The sequence below is a fragment of the Pongo pygmaeus genome, chromosome 4, assembly GCF_028885625.2.
Source record: "Pongo pygmaeus isolate AG05252 chromosome 4, NHGRI_mPonPyg2-v2.0_pri, whole genome shotgun sequence".
NCBI lineage: Eukaryota > Metazoa > Chordata > Mammalia > Primates > Hominidae > Pongo > Pongo pygmaeus.
In genome coordinates this window covers 35,820,639-35,841,423 of record NC_072377.2, presented here as the reverse complement: position 1 = coordinate 35,841,423, position 20,785 = coordinate 35,820,639, and the positions used below count along the sequence as shown (strand labels likewise).

Genomic DNA, 20,785 nt, shown 5'->3' with positions numbered 1-20,785 from the left:
AAAAGATCAAGTTATTACAGTTTGGAAATTCACTCAGTTTGAAATTCCACTTTTTAGATTAATTATTGAAATTTTTAGATGCAGTTTACAGACACCTGTAGAACTAGGAGCACTTTCTTCCTCCAAAATATATCTTTAATGAGTATTATTTAATGTTAATGCTGTTTAGAAAAGCAAATACATCTTCCACTTTTATGTTAGTTAAAAATAAGTAGATGATAAATAGAGGAGAAATTGTTAATTATATCTTGTGGGCAGTTTAGGTGATCTCTACTTATATATTTAAAAACAGTATCTATTATCTATAGATCTAAAGTTATATCTAAATTATATAAAATTTAGAAAAATTTAAGAAAGTCTTTGTTTAGGCAGTAACTGACAATTTTCATAATTTGATATATTTTTCTATATAATGATTTTCCTTTGACCTGAATCTCTGGTGAAGTACAAATGATAACTCTATGACCAATTTAAAATGAATTTATCTAAGCAAAATTCCTAAGAAGAAGAACTTTGTAATGACAAATTAGAGACTGGAATGAGTTTCTTTTTCTTTTCTTAAATATCATGATCGTTCAGTGAAAACTGGGAGAGTCAGGGAATATTTCTGGACTATTGTGCTTTGATTCTATACAACTTTTGTGTAACTTTTAACAATGAAAATGCTGAAGGGCAAAATATTTGAATGAATAAAAATGTATCTATGCGTTAGTGAATATTCACTTTTGAACAAAATCTTTATCAACATCTTAAATGTAACAAGCTGCATTACTTTTTAAGTACCATCCATGCAACCATATGAAGGCTTCATTTTCTAATAAGATGTTTGCTTTCACTTGTAGAGTTGGATTATTGAGTCCTCAGTATAACTATTCCTCATGCTCATGGATGAAAGGTTTGGAAAATAATCTATGGATTAGCATATGGTGAAGGTACATATTACCAATTTTTTTGTTGTAAGAACCTGATAGTATCACACAGAAACCCATGGCACTGCAATGAGTATAAATAAAAATAAAATGCAGTAAAAAGAGAAATTCAATTTTAGAACACTGGATTTTAAAAATCAAGGTATAAATAAAGAAATAATCAAAGACAAAGTGACAGAGCAGTAGATTTGAGCAAAGAGATAATAATAGGAACTCAGTGAAGGTCTGAGTAATTGAAAGTCAAGAGCTGGAACCAAAATTTACAACTAAGAAAGTAAATAGTTAATTCTAAGATAAGAGGATCAACTGATGAGAGGACATTAGGAAAACCAGACACTTTCAAATTAAATTGGCCTTCCTCAGGGAGGTGAAAGGATTAGGAGGTGAGAATTGTAAGAGGGAGGAAAAGATAGGGAAAGTCTGCTTTATGTGTTTTTGTTGTTGTTGTTGTTGTTGTTTTCTTTTAAGAAAGGCATTATTTTTCCCTTTCTGTTGCAAAATATGTCCTCTAGGACTTAATTTAATTAACAACTTCACTAGATAGAAACCAGATCAGTTAACAGCGATGGCTTTCTTATTGCCTTGGGGGTCAACCATGTTCAGCAAAAAAAACTTTTTGTTAACAGTGCTAATGGCTGCCTGGGCTGCCAACAATGGCAATCAAAGTGGAGATTTAGAGTGTCTTAAATAAGATGAAAATTTTAGCTCAGAAATGGACCAGACTGAAGCAACATGACCAGGAAGAGAAGAGGTCCAGTGTTAGGCAAGGAGCCAGAGACTGAACATGTGTTCTCAGAACTCACTGTTGAAAAACTATTCTGAAAAAGCTCATGGAGGGAAAGCTTTCTCTGCTTACTGTCCTAAAATTAATATTTATGCTGTTACTCTGTGTAGAGCTGGAGACACAGAATGTGGACAACTACAAAGTAATGAGACTGGCTATCTGGGGTTGCTTATAAAACCTAATTTTAGCACCTTTATAATCAAGGACAAGAGGGAACTCTCCAGGTCAGCTTTGCAAAGGATTCCCCTTTCTGCCCTCTGCCTTTAGTAACTTGGTCTGGGGCCAATAATAATAGTCCATATTTATTTACAGTTTATTCTGAGCCAGACCCTGTACTATTTACTTTTTTGCACATGTACTTACTCTTTATAATAGCCACATGAGTAGATACTCCTATTACTCCATTTCACAGATGAGGAAATTGAGGCATATTAAGGTACAGTAACTTGCCAGAGGTAACCCATATACGGTAAATGGCAGAGCTGGAGTTTCAGTCTAGGCGGGCTGGCTGTAGACTCCATGCTTTTGATTGTCATACTTCATTGCCTTTTAGTGTCCATTGATGTAGTTCATATTGATAAATGTTCTTTTGATTCATATTTAGAAGTTTGCAAACTCAGAGAAGTTCTTATACTACTATTTACTTGGCTCGTTGATTTTAAGATTATTTTTATTTATATTGCATACCAATTTTCTTTTTGGTAAATTTCTGGTAAAATTTTTTAAACTTCAGTCTGATAAACAGATTCATGAAAAGACTCATACTTAAGAGCAGAAATATGATTTATTTAATTTATTTAAACAATTATTGAGGCAAAAGCCAGGCAAGTTATGAGCAATTTAGTGTGCAAATTAATGTGGGAGGGTAGATAATATTCTCCAAAGAGTGAAGAGGCTTTTTGTTTTCTTCTCATAGGTTAACAGTTCTTAACAAAACACTTCTTTATTCATTTTGACTCTCAATTTCCTCATCTTTGACATGGTAAAATGATAATTTCTACTTCATAGATGATTGTGAGAACTTAATGAGATTATATATGTAAATTATCTTGTGTAGTGCCTGGTAGGTACATAAAAGGTACTTTATAAGAGGTAGTTTGTTATTATGCTTGTAAATTGTATTATAAAAGAAGACTATGGTTGAATTTCGCTACCAGAACCATGATCAATCATAAATTAATTGCCAGCTTTTGTATGTGTGGCATCAACCTTCCAATGAAACCGAATGTATTTTGCATTTGCTATAAATCTATGACGACTTTGCATATTGTGCCACATACTGTCCTCTGTTAAAGGTCTCAGGTGATAAAAATCTATTTTAGAAATTAAGCCTGTTAAAACTTAAACCCATCATACTTCCTTCATCACCTTGTCAGGTTGTTCTGATTAAGGAGTCATCACAATAAGCATTGTGTCTTTGAGCTGAATGTGCTAATTTCCTCATTTCAGGGCTTTGGATTTTTATTTCTATTTCAACAGCATTATTATAAACTTTTTTTTATTGTAATCTAACTTAAACATTTGGATAAAGAGGTATATTATAAATAATACACCAGAAATCATTGAATGTTTATGATTTTCCAGTGGCTACAATAGAGCAGTCAGCCTTGGGCTCCAGTAAAGTAGTTCTCAAATGTTAATGATCATCAGAATCCTCTAGTGGGCTTGTTAAAACACAAAACTGCTGGTCCCCACTCCTGGAGTTTCAGATTTAGTAGGTCTTGGGTGGGGCTGAGTATCTATATTTCTAACAAGTTTCCAGGTGATGCTGATGCAAATGCTGCTGGTCCCAAAACCATACTTGAAGAGCCTCTGCTCTCATAGATGATCTAGTTATTTCAATTTCCTTTCACTTTTGTCTTTTTTCCTCTGTTCTTCCAGATCCTTCAAATTAAATGGCATTAATGAGACAGCCAGGTGGGAGGGGGTCCCTGGACCAGCCTGCTCACTGGGGTGGAGCCTTGGGAAGTTCATGCCATTTGTGGTGGGGAGGAGCCTGGCCCCTCTTTTTCCTGTGTGGAACCTGGGATTCAAACTGCCTGGCCTTGCAAGAGTTTCTGTTTCCCTCTTTTTTCCGTTTTAACCCAATAAAACCCTGCTTTACCCACCCTTTAAACCATCTGTGAGCCTAAATTTTGATGGCTGTGGGCAGACAAGAACCCCATCTTTAGCTGAACTAAGGAAAAGTCTTGCAACATTTTTGGCACCCAACATGGGACTTGAGAAGCAGTGAATGAAATGGGGACTCAAAACCTCTCACTGTTGCTTCTAAACCTTTTCATCCTTGGACTTCTGAGGGTGGGGGAAACCAAGCCCCCAACCCCCATGAATCCCAGGTCTTTTCATAGCCTTTTCGTTTTTTCTACTAGATAGATCTGTGAGCATCAGCTCCCCGATGCTCCCTGCCCCATGCCAGGGCTGGGACGCATGGTCCCAGGGTCCTGACCAGCTGGATGGCTGGTTCCCAGCCACAAGCCACCACAGCCTTCCCCTTCCCCAGCCAAAGGGTTTTACTCCATTGGACAGTAATTGAACGCATCTCCCTGGTGAAGGAACAACTTGCATAAGAGTAAGAGGTTCTTTCCCAGATATTTTTAAACTTTTTTTTTTCTTTCCTCTTCTCCACCCTGTCAGCAGTTAACCTTTAAAGTTTTTACCCCCCTTTACTAGGCCAGGCCCCTCAACTGATACTGTTCATATTTTCTGTAACGCTTTAATTCTGAAAAAGGATTTGTGGGGCTAGTCTTGGGCTGTGGCCAATCTTGTGTGCTTTTCATGTCTGTATGGTTTGTGCTGCAAGCCTCCATCTTGCTTTACATCCTGGGGGCATAACCACTTGGCAAGGCTTTGTTTAGCAATACTGTGTTAGGGGATGAGCCCTCTCTGGTTCAATGTCTGCATGTTTTCCTATCTCTGTCTCTTAAAGGACCCCACCCAGCAACTGGATTTTTTTCTGCCTGTCTATGTATGTACTGTGTGTGATGTCTGTGAAAAGAGCTCTAATTAATTTGGCCTAAAGAAAGACAAGCACTTGGATCAAATACTTTTTTTAAGGGAAGTTAAAAGCTGTGGTACCTTTCATTTCACGTGACTTTAATCTTTGAGAAGTAAAAACAGCCCTAAAGACTATTGGTAAAATCCAGGTCAAATGCAAGGTTTGCTAAGTGTTTTAAGGTTACAAACTGCTTTTTGGGTTTTGAGAACTATTTGACATGCGGCTTCACAACTGGTAAGGTCTGGGCACAGGAACTAACCACACCCTTAATTAAGAAGGCAAACCTTGGCTACACATAGCACACAATTAAAGCAACTCACCAAGCTTTACCTTAAAGTTAAAATTGATAGGAGTTAATTGAAACTACTAGAAATAGATTTACATGCAAGGTGTGTAAGAACAGTAAAATGTGTTTTTTAGTAAACAGTTATAAGAAGGCATGGAAATGTAAACCTTTGCCTAGGATTATAGGATTGTATTGAGTGAAATTAGGAAAAAGCTGAAGGTTCAAAGAAGTGGTGGAATAATTGTGGAAATTCATCTTGCAGAAAAGGTTCTCTATGTGAACATATTAACTAAATTCCAAAAAGGGTATTGTATGCTTTTCCTGTAAATTGAGCACTGAAATAAAAGCATAACAAGGTTTTCCTAAGGCACTAATCAGCTCTTTGGCAAAATTTGTAAAGGGATATAAAAGGTTTTTGCTTCTTTAAAATTTCTGAGTCATCATTTTGACAAAATAAATAGTTTATGTTAATCTGGAATTCTATTTAATAATATCAAGTGCTTTAAACATATTTAAAAGGCTTCCCAAAATCAAACTTCAGTATCAAAATTATCCTCACTGGCACCTGGCTTTTTGAATACTTCAGAGGGCCCCTGAAGTGTCCAGAAAAGAGAGGTAAACAGGATTGTTTGACAGGTTTAGGTACGTGGGATTGCCAAAATGATGCTCAATCTTCTTTAGGTTATATCTTGGTGAATAATGCTAATATATGTTCCAAAATTGTATAAAATTTCTAAAATTCTAATGTCTAAGTATATGCTATCAATCATAATTAAGGTTGTTACGTTAAGTTATTGAAAACCATGGAGAAAACCAAACTTCTTTGTCAATCGTGTTTCTAACTGTAACTACCCTGGACATTTTGCTATCCACAGACAATTTTTGTCTTGTTTTAATCCTTTTCAAAGATAGTTTATAATGAGCTATAGAATTTTAACAGATGCTCTCAAACACAGGTTTCTGATAACTTTGGAGATTGTGACACTGGAATAAAAAATGTACAGGACTCATGAATAGCTGAAATGTTCATAAATATCAAGTGAGGCAAGAACTAAATGGACTGAACTCAGAAAGCTGAAGCAACCTTTTTGACTTTTGCTTGGAATATTGCTGATCCTTATTTTGTTTTTCAGAGTCAAGGAAACTTATTTTGACTATTTATGGCCTTTAACAATTAAGTAGTAAGCAAGGTATACTCCTATGATCAAAATTTGGAGCATGTTTGTTTCTCTCTGCCTGGTTCCTCCAGAATTTAGAAGCTATCTATGAGTACTCTTATGGCAATATAGTTGTTTGCATCAGTGCAATAAAAATCCATTTTTCTTTTGCAACAGGACACAATTGGAGAAAGTGGTTATTTTACCTAGGCTTTGTCTGGAAGGGTATGTTTCCCTTTAAGGAGTAAATCTCTACTTGCAGAGCCAATAAAAGCCTCATACCTTCATCTACGCAGTCCTTGTACAGGGTTCCTGACCTGTGGTCAGTAAAGAATGTCACTCTCTGGCCGGGTGCAGTGGCTCACACTTGTAATCCCAGCACTTTGGGAGGCCGATGTTGGTGGACCATGAGGTCAGTAGTTCGAGACCAGCCTGGCCAACAGTGAAACCCCATCTCTATTAAAAATACAAAAATTAGCTGGGTGTGGTGGCATGTGCCTATAATCCCAGCTACTCAGGAGGCTGAGGCAGGAGAATCGCTTGAGCCCAGGAGGCGGAGCTTGCAGTGAGCCAAGATTGCACTACTGCACCCCAACCTAGGCGACAGAGCTAGACATCATCTCAAAAAAAGAAAAAAAAAAGTCACTAATGCCACTTTCTAACAGGTTCAGGAGCTCCAAATTTATCTTGGGACCGTAAGAGAAGAGGGCCACCCACCTCACAGGTATTTGAGGATACAAACCCATGGTTGGGCTTGGCTTTAAAAGGTCTTCTCTGAGATTCCTTGTGGAACAGACTTCCATCAAAACCAATCCAAAAGGCCTATACAGAAATAATAATTCTTGCTGCACTTTATGCAAATAATCAGGCCAAGTATAAGACTAAAATCTATTTTGCAAACCATTCAGTCCTGTGATGATTTTTTAACAAAAATGAGGACAGGAGAGAGAGAGATCATGTTTCAAAACTTATACATTTGTCGTTAAATTCTAAAGTCATTAGTTGTTTTTAAGTTTTCACCTACATTTTAGACTAACCCTGGCTTGCTCCTGTGAACCAACCAGCAATTTTTGGCTCCAGGTCAAAAAGAACAAAAGGGATGAGTAATGTAAAAATCTGGATTGATATTCTAGTTCTAAGCAATTATCCTGCAAATCCTCTGAGGTGATGGGAATAAATAGGATGCCCATCACTTGGAGGTTTCCTTTTTGGGAAAGTAAGACCAAGGCAGCTAACCAAAGCCAAGCACCATGCACCCAAATCTTAGCAAGCATAACTATAGCTACCAGTTATCTGGGTGTGTCACAAGACATTCTTTCCTCTCCCTTGTTGGAGGAGGACTCAGTTCCACAGTGTCACCTTAGCATTCGGCTTATGATAAGGAGTCCATGCAACTCTCTGAGACACATTTTTGTCCCAAACTCAATTCCAAGCTTTGGGTCAAAGCCCTAGGAAGGAAAACTGGATCTAGGGGATTCAGGGGCAAATGACAACAGAGGTTAAAAGGCACGGCAAAGCTGAGAGTGGCTGATTCCTGCCGATTAAGCCAACCCCAAGCTTCCTGTTTCATGGATAAATGTCATGTTAGTGTCCATGACATAAATGATATCTAGGAAACTCCAAGGCTACTGGCAGCAGGGGAGATAAGGCATACATAGGTAAGAGCAGATAATTCCTATTCTCTAGGCCCTCCCTGCTTCATGGGTGCAAGGTGCTTTGGCACTCATGGTGGGACTTGCCAAAATCACTCAGATGCAAGTATGGAAGAGGGAAAGTGGACACACTTCCCTCTCCCTCATGTACCCTGGTTATTTGCTAGGAAGAAACGGGAACCAGGGATGCCTGCTCCCCTCTTTCTAGATGGGTGGCCATTCATCTTCATTCTGTATCCCTTTCAAATGCATCCTGACCCTCTGAGACTCCTTTAAAAGGTGCTACTTTTTTCCTTCTCCTCCTCTGTCCTCTCTCCACAGATAGGTAATTGTGTCTCCATACTATGAGACACTCCCCTCAGATGCATCCTCCAAACTTGAAAGAGTTTATTTCCCAAGCCTTAAAACTGGTTGGCTTAGGATTGGGCTCAGGGGAAGGGAACCCAGAAGCCTGACATGCCAGCAAAAGAGTAGAGTTTTTTTAACCATTTTGGGTTTTGGCCTACCTCTCCCTGTGCAAACTGGTAAAAGGCCTCAGAATTTTTTAGCTGTCCTTATCCCTCCCCTTGTTTCGTTTTGATACATGTTTTCTAATAACTCCATTTGTCTGCTCTTGCCTTCAGGCCATCAAACTATAAACAGTCATGCAACTGGAGCCTCTGACAATGGCCCCTTCTGCTAGGAACCCTTAAATAGGCCTCTGAGGGAGCTCTGACTGCCATTTCCCCAAAACAGCGCCCCCTGTCAGCAGGAAGCATTAAGAGCGGTCTTCGTCCTTATCCTTAATCTAACAACAGTTAGATAGATGTACTTCTTTAGAGAGGGGAATGAGACAGCCAGGTGGCAGGGGGTCCCTGGGGAAACTCCAACCAGCCTGCCCACTAAGGTGGAGCCTTGGGAAGTTCACATCATTTGCGGTGGGGAGGAGCCTGGCCCCTCCTTTTCCTGTGTGGAAACTGGGATTCAAACTGCCAGGCAGGAAGGGCTCTAGCGGAGGGACTCTGGCCTTGCGAGAGTCCCTGTTTCCCTCTTTTTTTCCCTTTTCACCCAATAAAACCCTGTTTTACTCACCCTTTAAGCCGTCTGTGAGCCTAAATTTTCATGGCCATGGGATGGACAAGAACCCCGTCTTTAGCTGAACTAAGGAAAAGTCCTGTGACATTAATGCTTATAACATTGATACTAAATTTATTATTTTAAGTGGCTTGGTAGCACCTACAATAATTGGCCCTGTAAGACAAATCAGAAGGCAAGCACAGGAACAATACTAACACTAATACATGTGGCAAAGCATCAGAACTAAAGATGGCATGATTTCCAAGTGTTTGTTCCAGAGAACTCTGGTCCCAACAGATATTCCTCCAAGGGAGAAGAATTCTGCAGCCAAAATGCCCTGGGATCTTACATATGGTGTCTCCTGCTCCCTTTGAAATGCACATTGTTATAGAAAAAAAAATCCTGTAATTAAAAACATTTTAACTTGATGTAACTTGGCATTTTCTGAATTTAGTTGATTATTGAAAACTTTCTTCATTTGGCTCCTAATTAACATCTCTCCTGGGCAAGGCTATATGTTTGAAAAGCCATTGTTTAATGAAGAAACATAATGGGACAGTGGCAAATGGGTTCAAGAGGAGGTGAAATTTTTTAAGAACACTCTAAGTACCACTGTTAATGGCATCTCAGTGTCAAGATTTGGGAGGGAGAAGGGTAGAGATTGATCTAATATGCAGATAAGAATATAAATGAATCAAAGACATCGACAGCAGGAATTAATAAGTTTGAAGAAAGGAAAAAGTAGATGGTTCCTCAACTAAGAGGCTCTTTAAATATAATTGGTATCAAATGGCCCGTGAAATAAACAGATGAACAATTAATGGTGTTCACCTGCAATGGTGTTAATTTGAAATACTAAGAAATAAAATCATTTCTTCCACAAGAAGGAAGTCCAAAACCACATTATTTATATGTAACATAAAGATGTCTAAATCTTGAGAGTTCACCTATTTCAAATATTATTTAATGCAATAGAATAGTAAAATAAAAGCAAAAAATATCTGGAAGTCTTTGTAGTTAATTTGAGCTAACTACATGGCTCCAATGTATATATTTTGCTGTTGAACTTGTGTTTGCTTATGAATTGTTTGGAGTCCATATGCTTTTATTAAGGATGCTCCTAGAACATGTGTTAATTATGTCTAATTTGATGCTTTGGTACCTAATATACCTAAGTCTTTTTAATTTCTATTTTCAATAATTCTATAATGATGTTTCATTTGCTTTTTTGATCCTGATGAGAAAAAAGGGATGAGTAATGTAAAATATGAAAATTATCCTATTAGTAAACAATTGAGAGCTGAGCATAAATTATAGCCCTTAAAATTTTTACTAAAACTTTTATCTCAGTGTTAACTCACCAATTAGCTCTAGTTATATAAACCCATCATATCATATAATTAGAGAAGGGTGAGATTCTCTTTGAGAATCATGGTTATATATATTTAAATGTCCAAACGTCTATTTTAGCATTTATGTTTTGAACATTACATGCTCTTGGACTGCAACAGCACTGGCAATTTGTGATGAACAGTTTAAAAAAGACACATACTTCATGACAATGCCACTTGAATGAACCTGGAAGCAGTAAATTGCATGCATCCATAACTGCATTTCAATCTTTAGTTAATTGGTTGCTACAGCAGCTTCAATATGAATCTAACTGATACGCTTTTTAGAGCCTGGGATTTTCTTTCACCAACTATCAATTACTTTAGAAATTATATCCCCCTATTTCACAGAAATAAAGTAAAATGGAAAAAAGAACATAAATGAAACTAGGGTCAGGAAAAATATAACTTAAGTAGAAGTTCAAAATCAGGAGAGGAATTAGAAGGCAGACATGGAGATCTAGGTCTTGCACAGGTACTACACCTGAGCCATGAGTTTTTTTTCTGAACTTTTAGTCAGCCAAAACGCAAAGGAAAATGCTCTCATTTAGAGGCGCCCATTATCTAATCACCCAGAGGAAGAGACATTTTCCTGTCCCTTGATTCTGAACGAAATTTATCACCTAGGATTTCATATAGGAGCCACTGAATGATGTAGTGGGCATAATATTCCTTCAGAAAATATAATACCAGGTTATTATTGGTATAATAAAAGTTTCACCTCCACTGCTATGTTAAGTTGTGGAGGACTTTTTTTTTTTTTAACTGGAAGTTTTATTTCATTTCAATGGACATTAAAGTTGGCCTACTAAATTAGAAAAATAAGGAAAGTCATTAATGAGTTTTGAGTGAAAACATAGTCTTCAGAAAAACTGTTCTTAACAAAATTCTTTACAATAAATAATTCTATAAAAACTTAAAATTGGCCAGGCATGAAGGCTCAGGCCTGTAATCCCAGCACCTTGGAAGGCTGAAGCGGGGAGCTTGCTTGAGCCCAGGAGTTTGAGACCAGCTTGGGCAACATGCTGAAACCCCATCTCTACAAAAAAATATAAAAATTAGCCAGGCGTGGTGGCATATGCCTGTTGTCCCAGCTACTCCGGGAGGCTGGGGTGGGAGGATTGCTTGGTCCTAGGAGGTCAAGGCTGCAATGAGCCATGATCACACCACTGCACTCCAGCCTGGGCAACAGAGTGAGACCCTGTTTCAAAACAAGAAAAAACAACTTAAAATCAAACATTATTGTTTCATAATCAAACATTATGCAGAAGAAAAACTTTGCAAGGCTGATATTTTAGAGATAGTGTGGCATGGATAAAACCATAGGCATTTACAATTAATTGAAAAAGGCAAGCAATGCAACGCTACCAGATTAATTTAAATTGTAAGATACCTGGGCAGTAGGGAAGCAGTCAGGGACAAATAAATAAATAAATAAATAAATAAATAAATAAATAAATAAAAATAAACCCAAAAGACAAACCAACCTAACCTAAAAACAAGCTGGACTTAATAGCTTGCATTTCAGAACTGAGGCCATGGAAATGTAATATTGAGAAAAAAAATACAAAGTAAATACCAAATACGAATGCCAGGTCAAAAGAATTTTCAATAAAACAACATCAACAAAAATAACCTGTTAATGCTCAAATAGATAACTTAAAAGTACCTGACTGTTAAAAAAATAGTTACAGAGTACATATCCAGATACCCTAAAAGGGACACCAGCCCTCATAAATAGGCTTTTAAAAGTTTACTTATTGAGGGTGTATGCATGACATAAATTTTCCAGGGAATTTATAATTCTTTAAAAAAGCAGGGAGTGGGGTTGGGGGTGGGGAAAGTAACTCAAAGTTCTCTAAAATATTTGCAAGGTTCTCTTTACTCTTTGATCGTTGAAAAATTCTCTGAAGAAACTCAAACAAGTCATAAGAATTAAAATCCCTTGCATGAGATACAATTTAGAACAAAGTAAAATCATTAAAATCTGCTGCCAGTATGTAATTACACCAAGAAGTTACATCAAGCTGTAAACATTTGTTAATTCAAATTCATATATATATAAAATATATAATACTATATATAATATATGTACTATATATAAAATATATATAAAAATATATATATTTTTTGAGACAGAGTATCTCTGTGTCGCCCAGGCTGGAGTGCAGTGGTGTAGTCTTGGCTCACTGCAGCCTCCGTGTCTCCTGGATTCAAGAGATTCTCCTGCCTCAGCCTCCTGAGTAGCTGGGACTACAGGTGTGTGCCACCATGCCCGGCTAATTTTTGTATTGTTTTAGTAGAGATGGGGTTTCATCATGTTGGCCAGGATGGTCTCGATCTCCTGACCTCAGGATCTGCCCACCTCAGCCTCCCAAAGTGATGGGATTACAGGCATGAGCCACTGTGCCCAGCCCCAGTTCATATTTTTAATTGTTTATAAATTACTGGCTTAAAGGATTACAAAAAAATGTAGACAGGTCTTAAAAACTTCAAGAGTTCCACTAAAAATAGATGGCAAAAATAAAATGTTCTACTTTAGTTAACAGTATTGTACCAAGGGTCGTTTCTTAGTTTTGTAAATGTTCTAAGGTAATGTAAGATTTTTATTTTATTTTTTACCAAAGTGCTTATCAGTGAAGGAAATTCAATAAGGGGTCCAAGAAAACTTGATTTAGTATGTAGCTTTCTGATGGCACAGCTTAGCCCAAGGATAACAGCTAAAATATCTCTGATAAATGGATATTCTGTATATTAGATATTGTCTATATTATCCCTGCAAGCATCACTTTTCTCAGCAGGGCCTTTGGTAAGCGCCAGGATGCAGAAAGTTTGAGACTATATTCTTTGGCAAAGGCTTATGATTTACAAATGCCTGAGAGAAGTGGTCAATGTAAACTACTATACAAATCTAGCTATTTTCACTGAGATAGTTATAAAATGCAGAATTACATGTAATTATATTTATTTTTATCTGCTGTACCTTTTCTTTTGAGTGCGGTCTCACCTTTCTTCCCTTTTCCTTCCTGAAGAGATTCTTGCTTACCATGCGGGGCTTCTAAACAAAATTCAACACACAAAAATCATTGATGATTTACTTCAATAGCCTGGGCTATATGATTGTAAGCAAGCTAATGCTATTTCCCATAGGTAAACAGTTACATTTGTGAACTGCATAAAATGGCTCAGGTCTTTACTTTGAGTTAAAATTATCCTGAAGACAGACTATGGGTTGAAACTTCTGGAATGATAGCTCTAATAGCAGCATTATTCTGTCACATTGAGATGTTTAGTCCTAACTTTAATATAAACATTTGGTAGTGGATTTGATCATAAACTCTTTAATGGAACTAGTTGTGGCATTTTTAAAAGATAATCACAAATCCATTTGGAGCATATGGCTGTATTTGGATTTATTTCAACTGAATGTGCCTATACAACAAGACAACTGTATCTGTAATAAAAATGATGCCAAAGCCAGGTACAGTGGCATGCACCTGTAGTCCTAGCTATTGATGAGGTTGAGGCTAGAAGATGGCTTGAGCCCAGGAGTTTGAGTATGGCCTGGGCAACATAGTGAGACCCTGTTTCTAAAAATTAAATAAATAAATAAATAAAATAATAAAATAAAAATGATGGCCAAACACTTTGAAGAAGAGGTAAACAACCACATTGTTTTGATATGTTGCACCCTTGAACTTCTCTTGGTCACACGCTTGGTTGCCTTGTGACTTCTACATTTTTCATTGACTGTAATTGTAATGCAAAGAATGATGTGAGTATATTTATCTTAAATTCCCTTGGATATAGTTCAGAAATATATTGGAAGGGGGAAATTGGAAAACTGATAATCTGGAGATGCCCCAATTAATGAGTTTGTTCCTTGAAAAAAAATTCACTACATCCTGCATTATTTACCAAATGAATTTAATTATTTTCCTCCCTGGTCCTGGGCTATAGTTTTTTCCTTCATTTTAAAGGATGAACCAGTATGGCAATTGAAATGCCTGTGATGGAGACAGACTCCCTTTAACCTATTTTTTTGTATTTAGAAGTGATAGTTACAAGAATGTATAAATGCCTAGCAGATCTCACTTACATTTAAATATCACAGACAGGACAACCAAGATTCCACAGAAATAAGACAAGTGACTTTGTTAATCTCTCTAAATGAATGTTTAAAAATCCAAATAGTTGACCACTAAATTTGGAAGAAAGAGGGGGAATGATAGCGAGGGAGGGAGGGAACGAAGGAAGGAAGGAAAGAAGGGAGGGACGGAGGGAGGGAAAGAAAGAAAAACCTAAACAGAAGTATAGGTAGTATTATTCTATTGTGCCATACTAAGAACTAATTCTCAATTAAATACTGACAGTTGATACTGCATTTGATAACAGACCCTTCAGTGGAACATAACTATGGAGTTTTTCAAATTTAATCCCAAGTATAATGGAAGCAGACATAAAATATGGAACTGAATAAAATATAGAACAATTTTTTAACAAAATAACTGTTAGGATTCAATGTACTATGCCTCCTCTAGCCCTTTTTAAAAATTTTATTGGTTTTTTAGTGAATAATTCCTCTTTTCATCTCAACTTCCGCTGAAGATTGTAATTAGATGTTTGAGTAGGGCATGTTCAGAAGCCTCAGGCTTTCAGTTCTAAAAATGTTCCATTTTGGAAAATTTGTAAATTATTTACACAAAAAATTTTAAAAACCTGTGATAAATGTTCCTCTCTCAAATTGCCTAACCAAGCTTCCCTGAGCTGCAGGGGCAGTGCTGTCTGCTCTCCTGCCCCACCAGTGACCATCCCAGTGAGGTTGGGTGGCAGCAATTAGGACTCTGGAGATTAACCTTTCTAAACATTCTTAAATATCAGGCACTAGCCCTGACCTTGGTGGGAAAAAAAAGACAAGTACAACCACTCTTTAAAGCAACAATAGATTTATTATTTCTTCAATGCACAGTATTCAAGAATACAATTATAAAATAGCAAACAAACTTCAGAATCTTAAAGACTGAGCTGGTCCTGATCAGAAACACTAGAGTCTGGTTTCAGGAAATGGCGCAAATACATAGATACTCTTGACTGGAGCAAGCTGAGGAGGAGCTTTAACCTAGAGCCATAGCTATAGGTTAAAGGACCATATTCGATAATTCTAGGCTCTCCTGACCCACTGTGAAAACTGTCTTCCTCTGTTCTTTTTCTTTTTTTTTTTGGAGGTAGAATTTCACTCTATCCCCCAGGCTAGAGTGCAGTGGGGCGATCTTGGCTCACTGCAACCTCCGCCTCCCGGGTTTAAGCAATTCTCCTGCCTCAGCCTCCCAAGCAGCTGGGATTACAGGTGCCTGCCACCACGCCCACCTAATTTTTGTATTTTTGGTAGAGATGGGGTTTTGCCATGTTGGCCAGGCAGGTCTCGAACTCCTGATCTCTGGTGATCTGCCCACCTCAGCCTCCCAAAGTGCTGGGATTACAGGGATGAGCCACCACATTCGGCCTGTCTTCCCCAGTTCTAAAAAGCATTTTAAAGATTTCCATTTTCCTCCAGACCTCTGAATTGTTTTTTAATTTCCTAATGAGACAGCGGGAAAAGGGTGTATATTTAATTCATGTCTTTGTGTTTTATTGTTGACATGATAAAAGCATTTTTTAGGGTGTGTGTAAATTTGCCTGTAGTTAATTTCTAATTTCCTGGAGTGAAATGGTCTTATTAAAGACCATATATCATAATATATCTTACTAACGTCTTCAAATGTCTTTGTTTAATATGAATAAGTTTAATTTAAAAAATTCAGACCTATCTCAAATCTCCATGAGGCAGAAAGACTATGGAGTTTAGAAATGTGGTCATGACACAGTATCAAAGATCCTTAGGTAGACATGGTGTAACTGCACAGTCAGCCATTTATAAAGCTGAAACTAGAAACCAGAGCCTCATTTGTTTTATATACACAAACAAATGGATACTGACACTCTACCAATATCATGCATTACAATAATTAAGCACTTCACTTTTGTCATTATATTCACTGTCTACCACTTAATGCTAGACTTATGGTCCTTAGCGGTTAAGGATCTAGAAAAAACTTAAACTAAAATTGTTCTCTATCTAGGCTTTTTATCTCTATGTCCATAAATATATGTTTACTGAGATGGCAGGAGCTTGTTTCTATACTTTTATAATCACATAGTCCTGAAGATTTACAATTACTTATAACTTCTAGTTCTAATGGTTGCTGTTAATTCATTCCCTTTTTCTGGTGGAAAACCAGCCATACTCATTCTTATTTTATTAAGATGTTCTTACTTGTTACATAAATGTAAATCTGTAGTTCAGCACACAGACGTGTATCCTCTTGATCTGCCTGAAGTTACCTGTTACTCTGTGCCTTTTCCTCTTCTTGTCTGTGATCTTACTCTAATCAGTAGACCTAGGTGTAATGACTCCATGTCTCCTCCTACACAGCGAAGGACCTGGGCTTTGTAACAACTACGCTTTTAGCTACTCTGAGGGCTTTTCCACTTCCATCTGAGTGCAAAGCCTTGTTTCATATGATTGAAGTTGCCCAAAGTCTGAATGTAGATAGACTATAATTTATAATTCTTTACTGAGTAAAAATAAGAAACTGAAAAACAGGATTATAAATCATTCTGTCAATCACCTGATTGAAGTTTTCCTTTTGCAGTAGGAGTTTTTGAAGGCACATGCTGCAGATGAATTTCCTCCTCTTTTTCTGGTTCAGGAGGAGGAGCGGGAGGAGGTGTGGGAAGTGGAAGCTCAGCCAGGGAAGCTGCTGCTTTTTTCTCAGCTTCCTTTTCTTCTAATTTCTTCTCAACTTCAAAAGGATGATAAGAATTGACCTTCATTAGAGACTCTAGACATCTACTATTTCACTTGAACTAAGAGAAATCTAAATTAATATAAAACACTCTTATGTATTTAAAGCTAATTCATGCTTTAGGGCTTTCCCTTAAATCATCTAGTCCTTAAAGTTAAGATTTCAAGTCTTCTCTCCCTTGTCAGAAATATGGTTGCCCTTGCCTTTTGATGGCAGTGGTGGTAATGTTGATGGGTAGTGGTGGTGATGATGGTGGTAGTGGTGATGGTGGTGGTGGTATTAATAACAGTGGTGTTGACTGTGGTGCAGGTGGTGATGGTGGTGGTGGTGGAGGTAGAAGTGATGGCTATGGTGGGGATGGTGGTAGTGATAGTGGTGGTGGTAGTGATGGTGGTGGTGGTGATGGGGGTGGTGGAAGTGGTGGTGGTGATGATGGTGATGATGGTGGTGATGGTGGCAGAGGTAGGGGTAGTGATGGTGGTAATGGTGCTGGTGGTAGTGGTGGTGGAGGAAGAGCTGGTGATGATGGTGGAGGTGGTGATGGCTGTGGTGGGGATGGTGGTAGTGATGGTGGTAGTGATGGTGGTAGTGGAGACACAGGTGATGATGGTGGTGATGGTGATGGAGGTAGAGGTGGTGATGGTGCTGGTGGTAGTGGTGGTGATGGTGGTGGAAGTGGTGATGGCTGTGGTGGGGATGGTGGTAGTGATGGTGGTGTTGGTAGTGGTAGTGGAGATAGAGGTGATGATGGTGGTGATGGTGATGGAGGTAGAGGTGGTGCTGGTGCTGGTGGTAGTGGTGGTGATGGTGGTGGAGGTGGTGATGGCTGTGGTGGGGATGGTGGTAGTGATGGTGGTGTTGGTAGTGGTAGTGGAGATAGAGGTGATGATGGTGGTGATGGTGATGGAGGTAGAGGTGATGATGGTGATGGAGGTAGAGGTGGTGCTGGTGCTGGTGGTAGTGGTGGTGATGGTGGTGGAGGTGGTGATGGCTGTGGTGGGGATGGTGGTAGTGATGGTGGTGGTGGTAGTGGTAGTGGAGATAGAGGTGATGATGGTGTTGGTGGTGATGGAGGTAGAGGTGGTGATGGTGCTGGTGGTAGTGGTGGTGGAGGTGCTGGTAGAGGTGATGGTGGTGGAGGTAGAGGTGGTGATGGCTGTGGTGGGGATGGTGGTAGTGATGGTGGTGGTGATAGTGATGGTGATGGTGGTGGTGTGGTAGTGGTGATGGTAGGAGTGGTGATAGTGGTGGTTGGCATGGGGGTGATGAGGAATATATGTGTATTTGTGTGTATGGAGAAGGGGTTAGCAAGTGGGTGCCAAATGTAAAAGTGATAATCTGGAAGTAGCTAATAATGATGAAGAGAAAAATAAAATTTTGTTTGAAAATTTCCAGTGGGAAAGCAAAGTGAACAAGTGTAGAAAGACGGTAAAGGGCAATGTAATACAAGGGGGGGGCGGGGGGTGAGGAGGAAATGGAAGGGGAAAGAAATGTGTATCATTAACTTTAATAAGTGAATACAAAGCACTTAGAATACTGCACAGTATATACATCCTCAATTAATCCTTAGCAATTATTCATTCCTGCAACAACCATTTATTGAACCTGAATTAGGCCTTGAAGAAAAGGAAGGATTACAACAATAAAGTAAAACTATTATTATTTCTAATGATAATAATTATAACAATATTGCAAACAATAGTTTTGATTGCTGGAGATACAACAGTAAAACAAAACAGAAAAATCAATGGCCTTATCAAGCTTACATTCTAGTGGTAGGAAACAAACCATAAATATGATGAATAAGTTAATTTATACAAGAGTTAAGACGGTGATAAGTGCTATGGAAAAAAAAATAGAACAGAGTAAGGGAGATCAAAGTGTTGTGGGCAGCTCTTAAGTTTTAGATAGACTGCCAGGGTGAGTATGCCCAACCATAAGGTGACGTCTGAGCAAAGACATGAAGCAAGCCAGGGAGTGAGACTCGTGGATTTGTGGTGAAAGAGTGTTCCAGTCAAAGGAGATGGTTAGCCCAGATGCCTGGAGGGATGGAGCATGGCCGACTGGAGTCTTTCTAGGCTCTCATCATTGTGATGACCCTTTGCCTTTCGTGATGAAGTTTCACCTTTCCTGGCACACCCTCCCTGACTGCCCAGTCTTTCCATCCCTTCACACTGCGGAGGCCTACAGCTCTACTCAATGTACCACTGGCGACGAATGCCTACGTTCTTGCATGACTATTTCTCTTTACATGTGCTTACTCCACCCTTACATTACTCTTTTCAATTCAGCAAGCTAGGAGGCTTCATTCTATTAGATGTTCTTTTGAAGTGGAAATTAGGGGTTTTAGTTCTGATTTTTAAAGTTATTCATCCTTATTGCTTTAAACATCCAAGAATTAAGACAAGTAGAAAAGGGAATTGCCTGTTAAGTGTCTTTAAGTCCTATCTCCTTCTCCACCATCAAGTATTATATATGCTGCCCAACTCTTCTGTGCATATGTATTTAATACATAATTATGTACACTTTCCTTAAAAGAGACTATTTTATATGTAACCTGCTTTTCCCTACTTAACAGTATATTGTGGTCAGAATATAGAAGTACCACATTCTTTTAGTTTTTTAACTTAGTCGGAACATTTAATACAGAGCACTGGGCTAGGTTAATGTTTATTGTTTTAATTATTAAACATTTGTTAATTACCTGTTTGAAATATAAATCTTAAGTGATAACTGAGTCTATTAATGTAGTCAGTGAATATTAGAATGCAAACTCTTTAGGAAAATGTTGAAGTTGAGTCTAATAGTTGGCAAAAACAAACTGATTCTAACCTGTAGCTTCAAGCCTTTATGAGTTAGAATTGGTTTATTTTTGCTTCCCAACCAAGACTCTGTAAGATTGCTATTCTGTCAAATGATATGTTAAGCCTCTTAAAATACTATATGATTGTTTTTTGTTTAAAAGGTTCACGCTGGTAGTTTTTGGAGTAAGCATTTAGATGTAGGAGTTTGTCTGTCTAAGTGTGAGCTCCTGGATTTCCATGGTGATTGTGGTTTATGTCTATGGGCTATTTAAATGTTAGTTAACTGGCACATTATGGTAGTTAGGTCACAAATTTAGAGACAGGAGACAGTATGCTATCAAGGCAAATTTAGAATCCTTTCGAAACTATTAACTTTGACCATTTTTTATTATACCAAGAAACGGTAGTTGCCAATATAATTTGGGGTAATTGATAAACAAAAGGGAAAGATTAGTTTTCAAGTCTTGTCTCGAAGGTAAAATCCCAATGGAAATATGCTATTGGACTGAAGTTAAAATCTCTTTCAATAAAAAGCTCCAATAACAGTATAAAAAGTTAGTGGGCAATTATCATTGGTTGAATGAAGGAGGAAGGAGATCTGTGTAGTTTTATGTGGGTAAGATAAAACATGAAAGCAAGTTAATATATAATTGATAATCAATTTAATAATAATAAATAAACTTATAACAAAATAGGTGGATGTGAGAAAAAATTGCCTATTGTGTCCATCCTAAAAGAAGAATTCACAGTTTCTTTATAATGCTAAAGCTAACAAAGTAAAACCTTCACCTTTATCTACAATATCCCTAATTTTCATTATTTTTTTACATAAAATTTCTAATTAACAAATAAAGATTGCATATATACAGAGAATAAAATGTGAATT

At 37.8% G+C, this 20,785-nt stretch overlaps 1 protein-coding gene across 2 annotated transcripts in view; it reads right to left on the bottom strand.

Moving 5' to 3' along the window:
- Positions 1 to 20,785, bottom strand: part of SPEF2 (sperm flagellar 2) — a 202,500-nt gene that overhangs the window by 88,373 nt on the left and 93,342 nt on the right. Inside the window, exons 19-20 of one of the 2 annotated variants that reach the window (XM_054487035.2) lie at positions 16,919 to 17,092; positions 13,258 to 13,308 (exon numbers count right to left, since the gene is read on the bottom strand). In XM_054487035.2, coding sequence (XP_054343010.1) covers positions 13,258 to 13,308; positions 16,919 to 17,092 — 225 coding nt within the window. Of the gene's footprint in view, positions 1 to 13,233; positions 13,309 to 16,918; positions 17,093 to 20,785 lie in introns of both variants that reach the window. The other variant, XM_054487036.2, reaches the window with a different exon arrangement.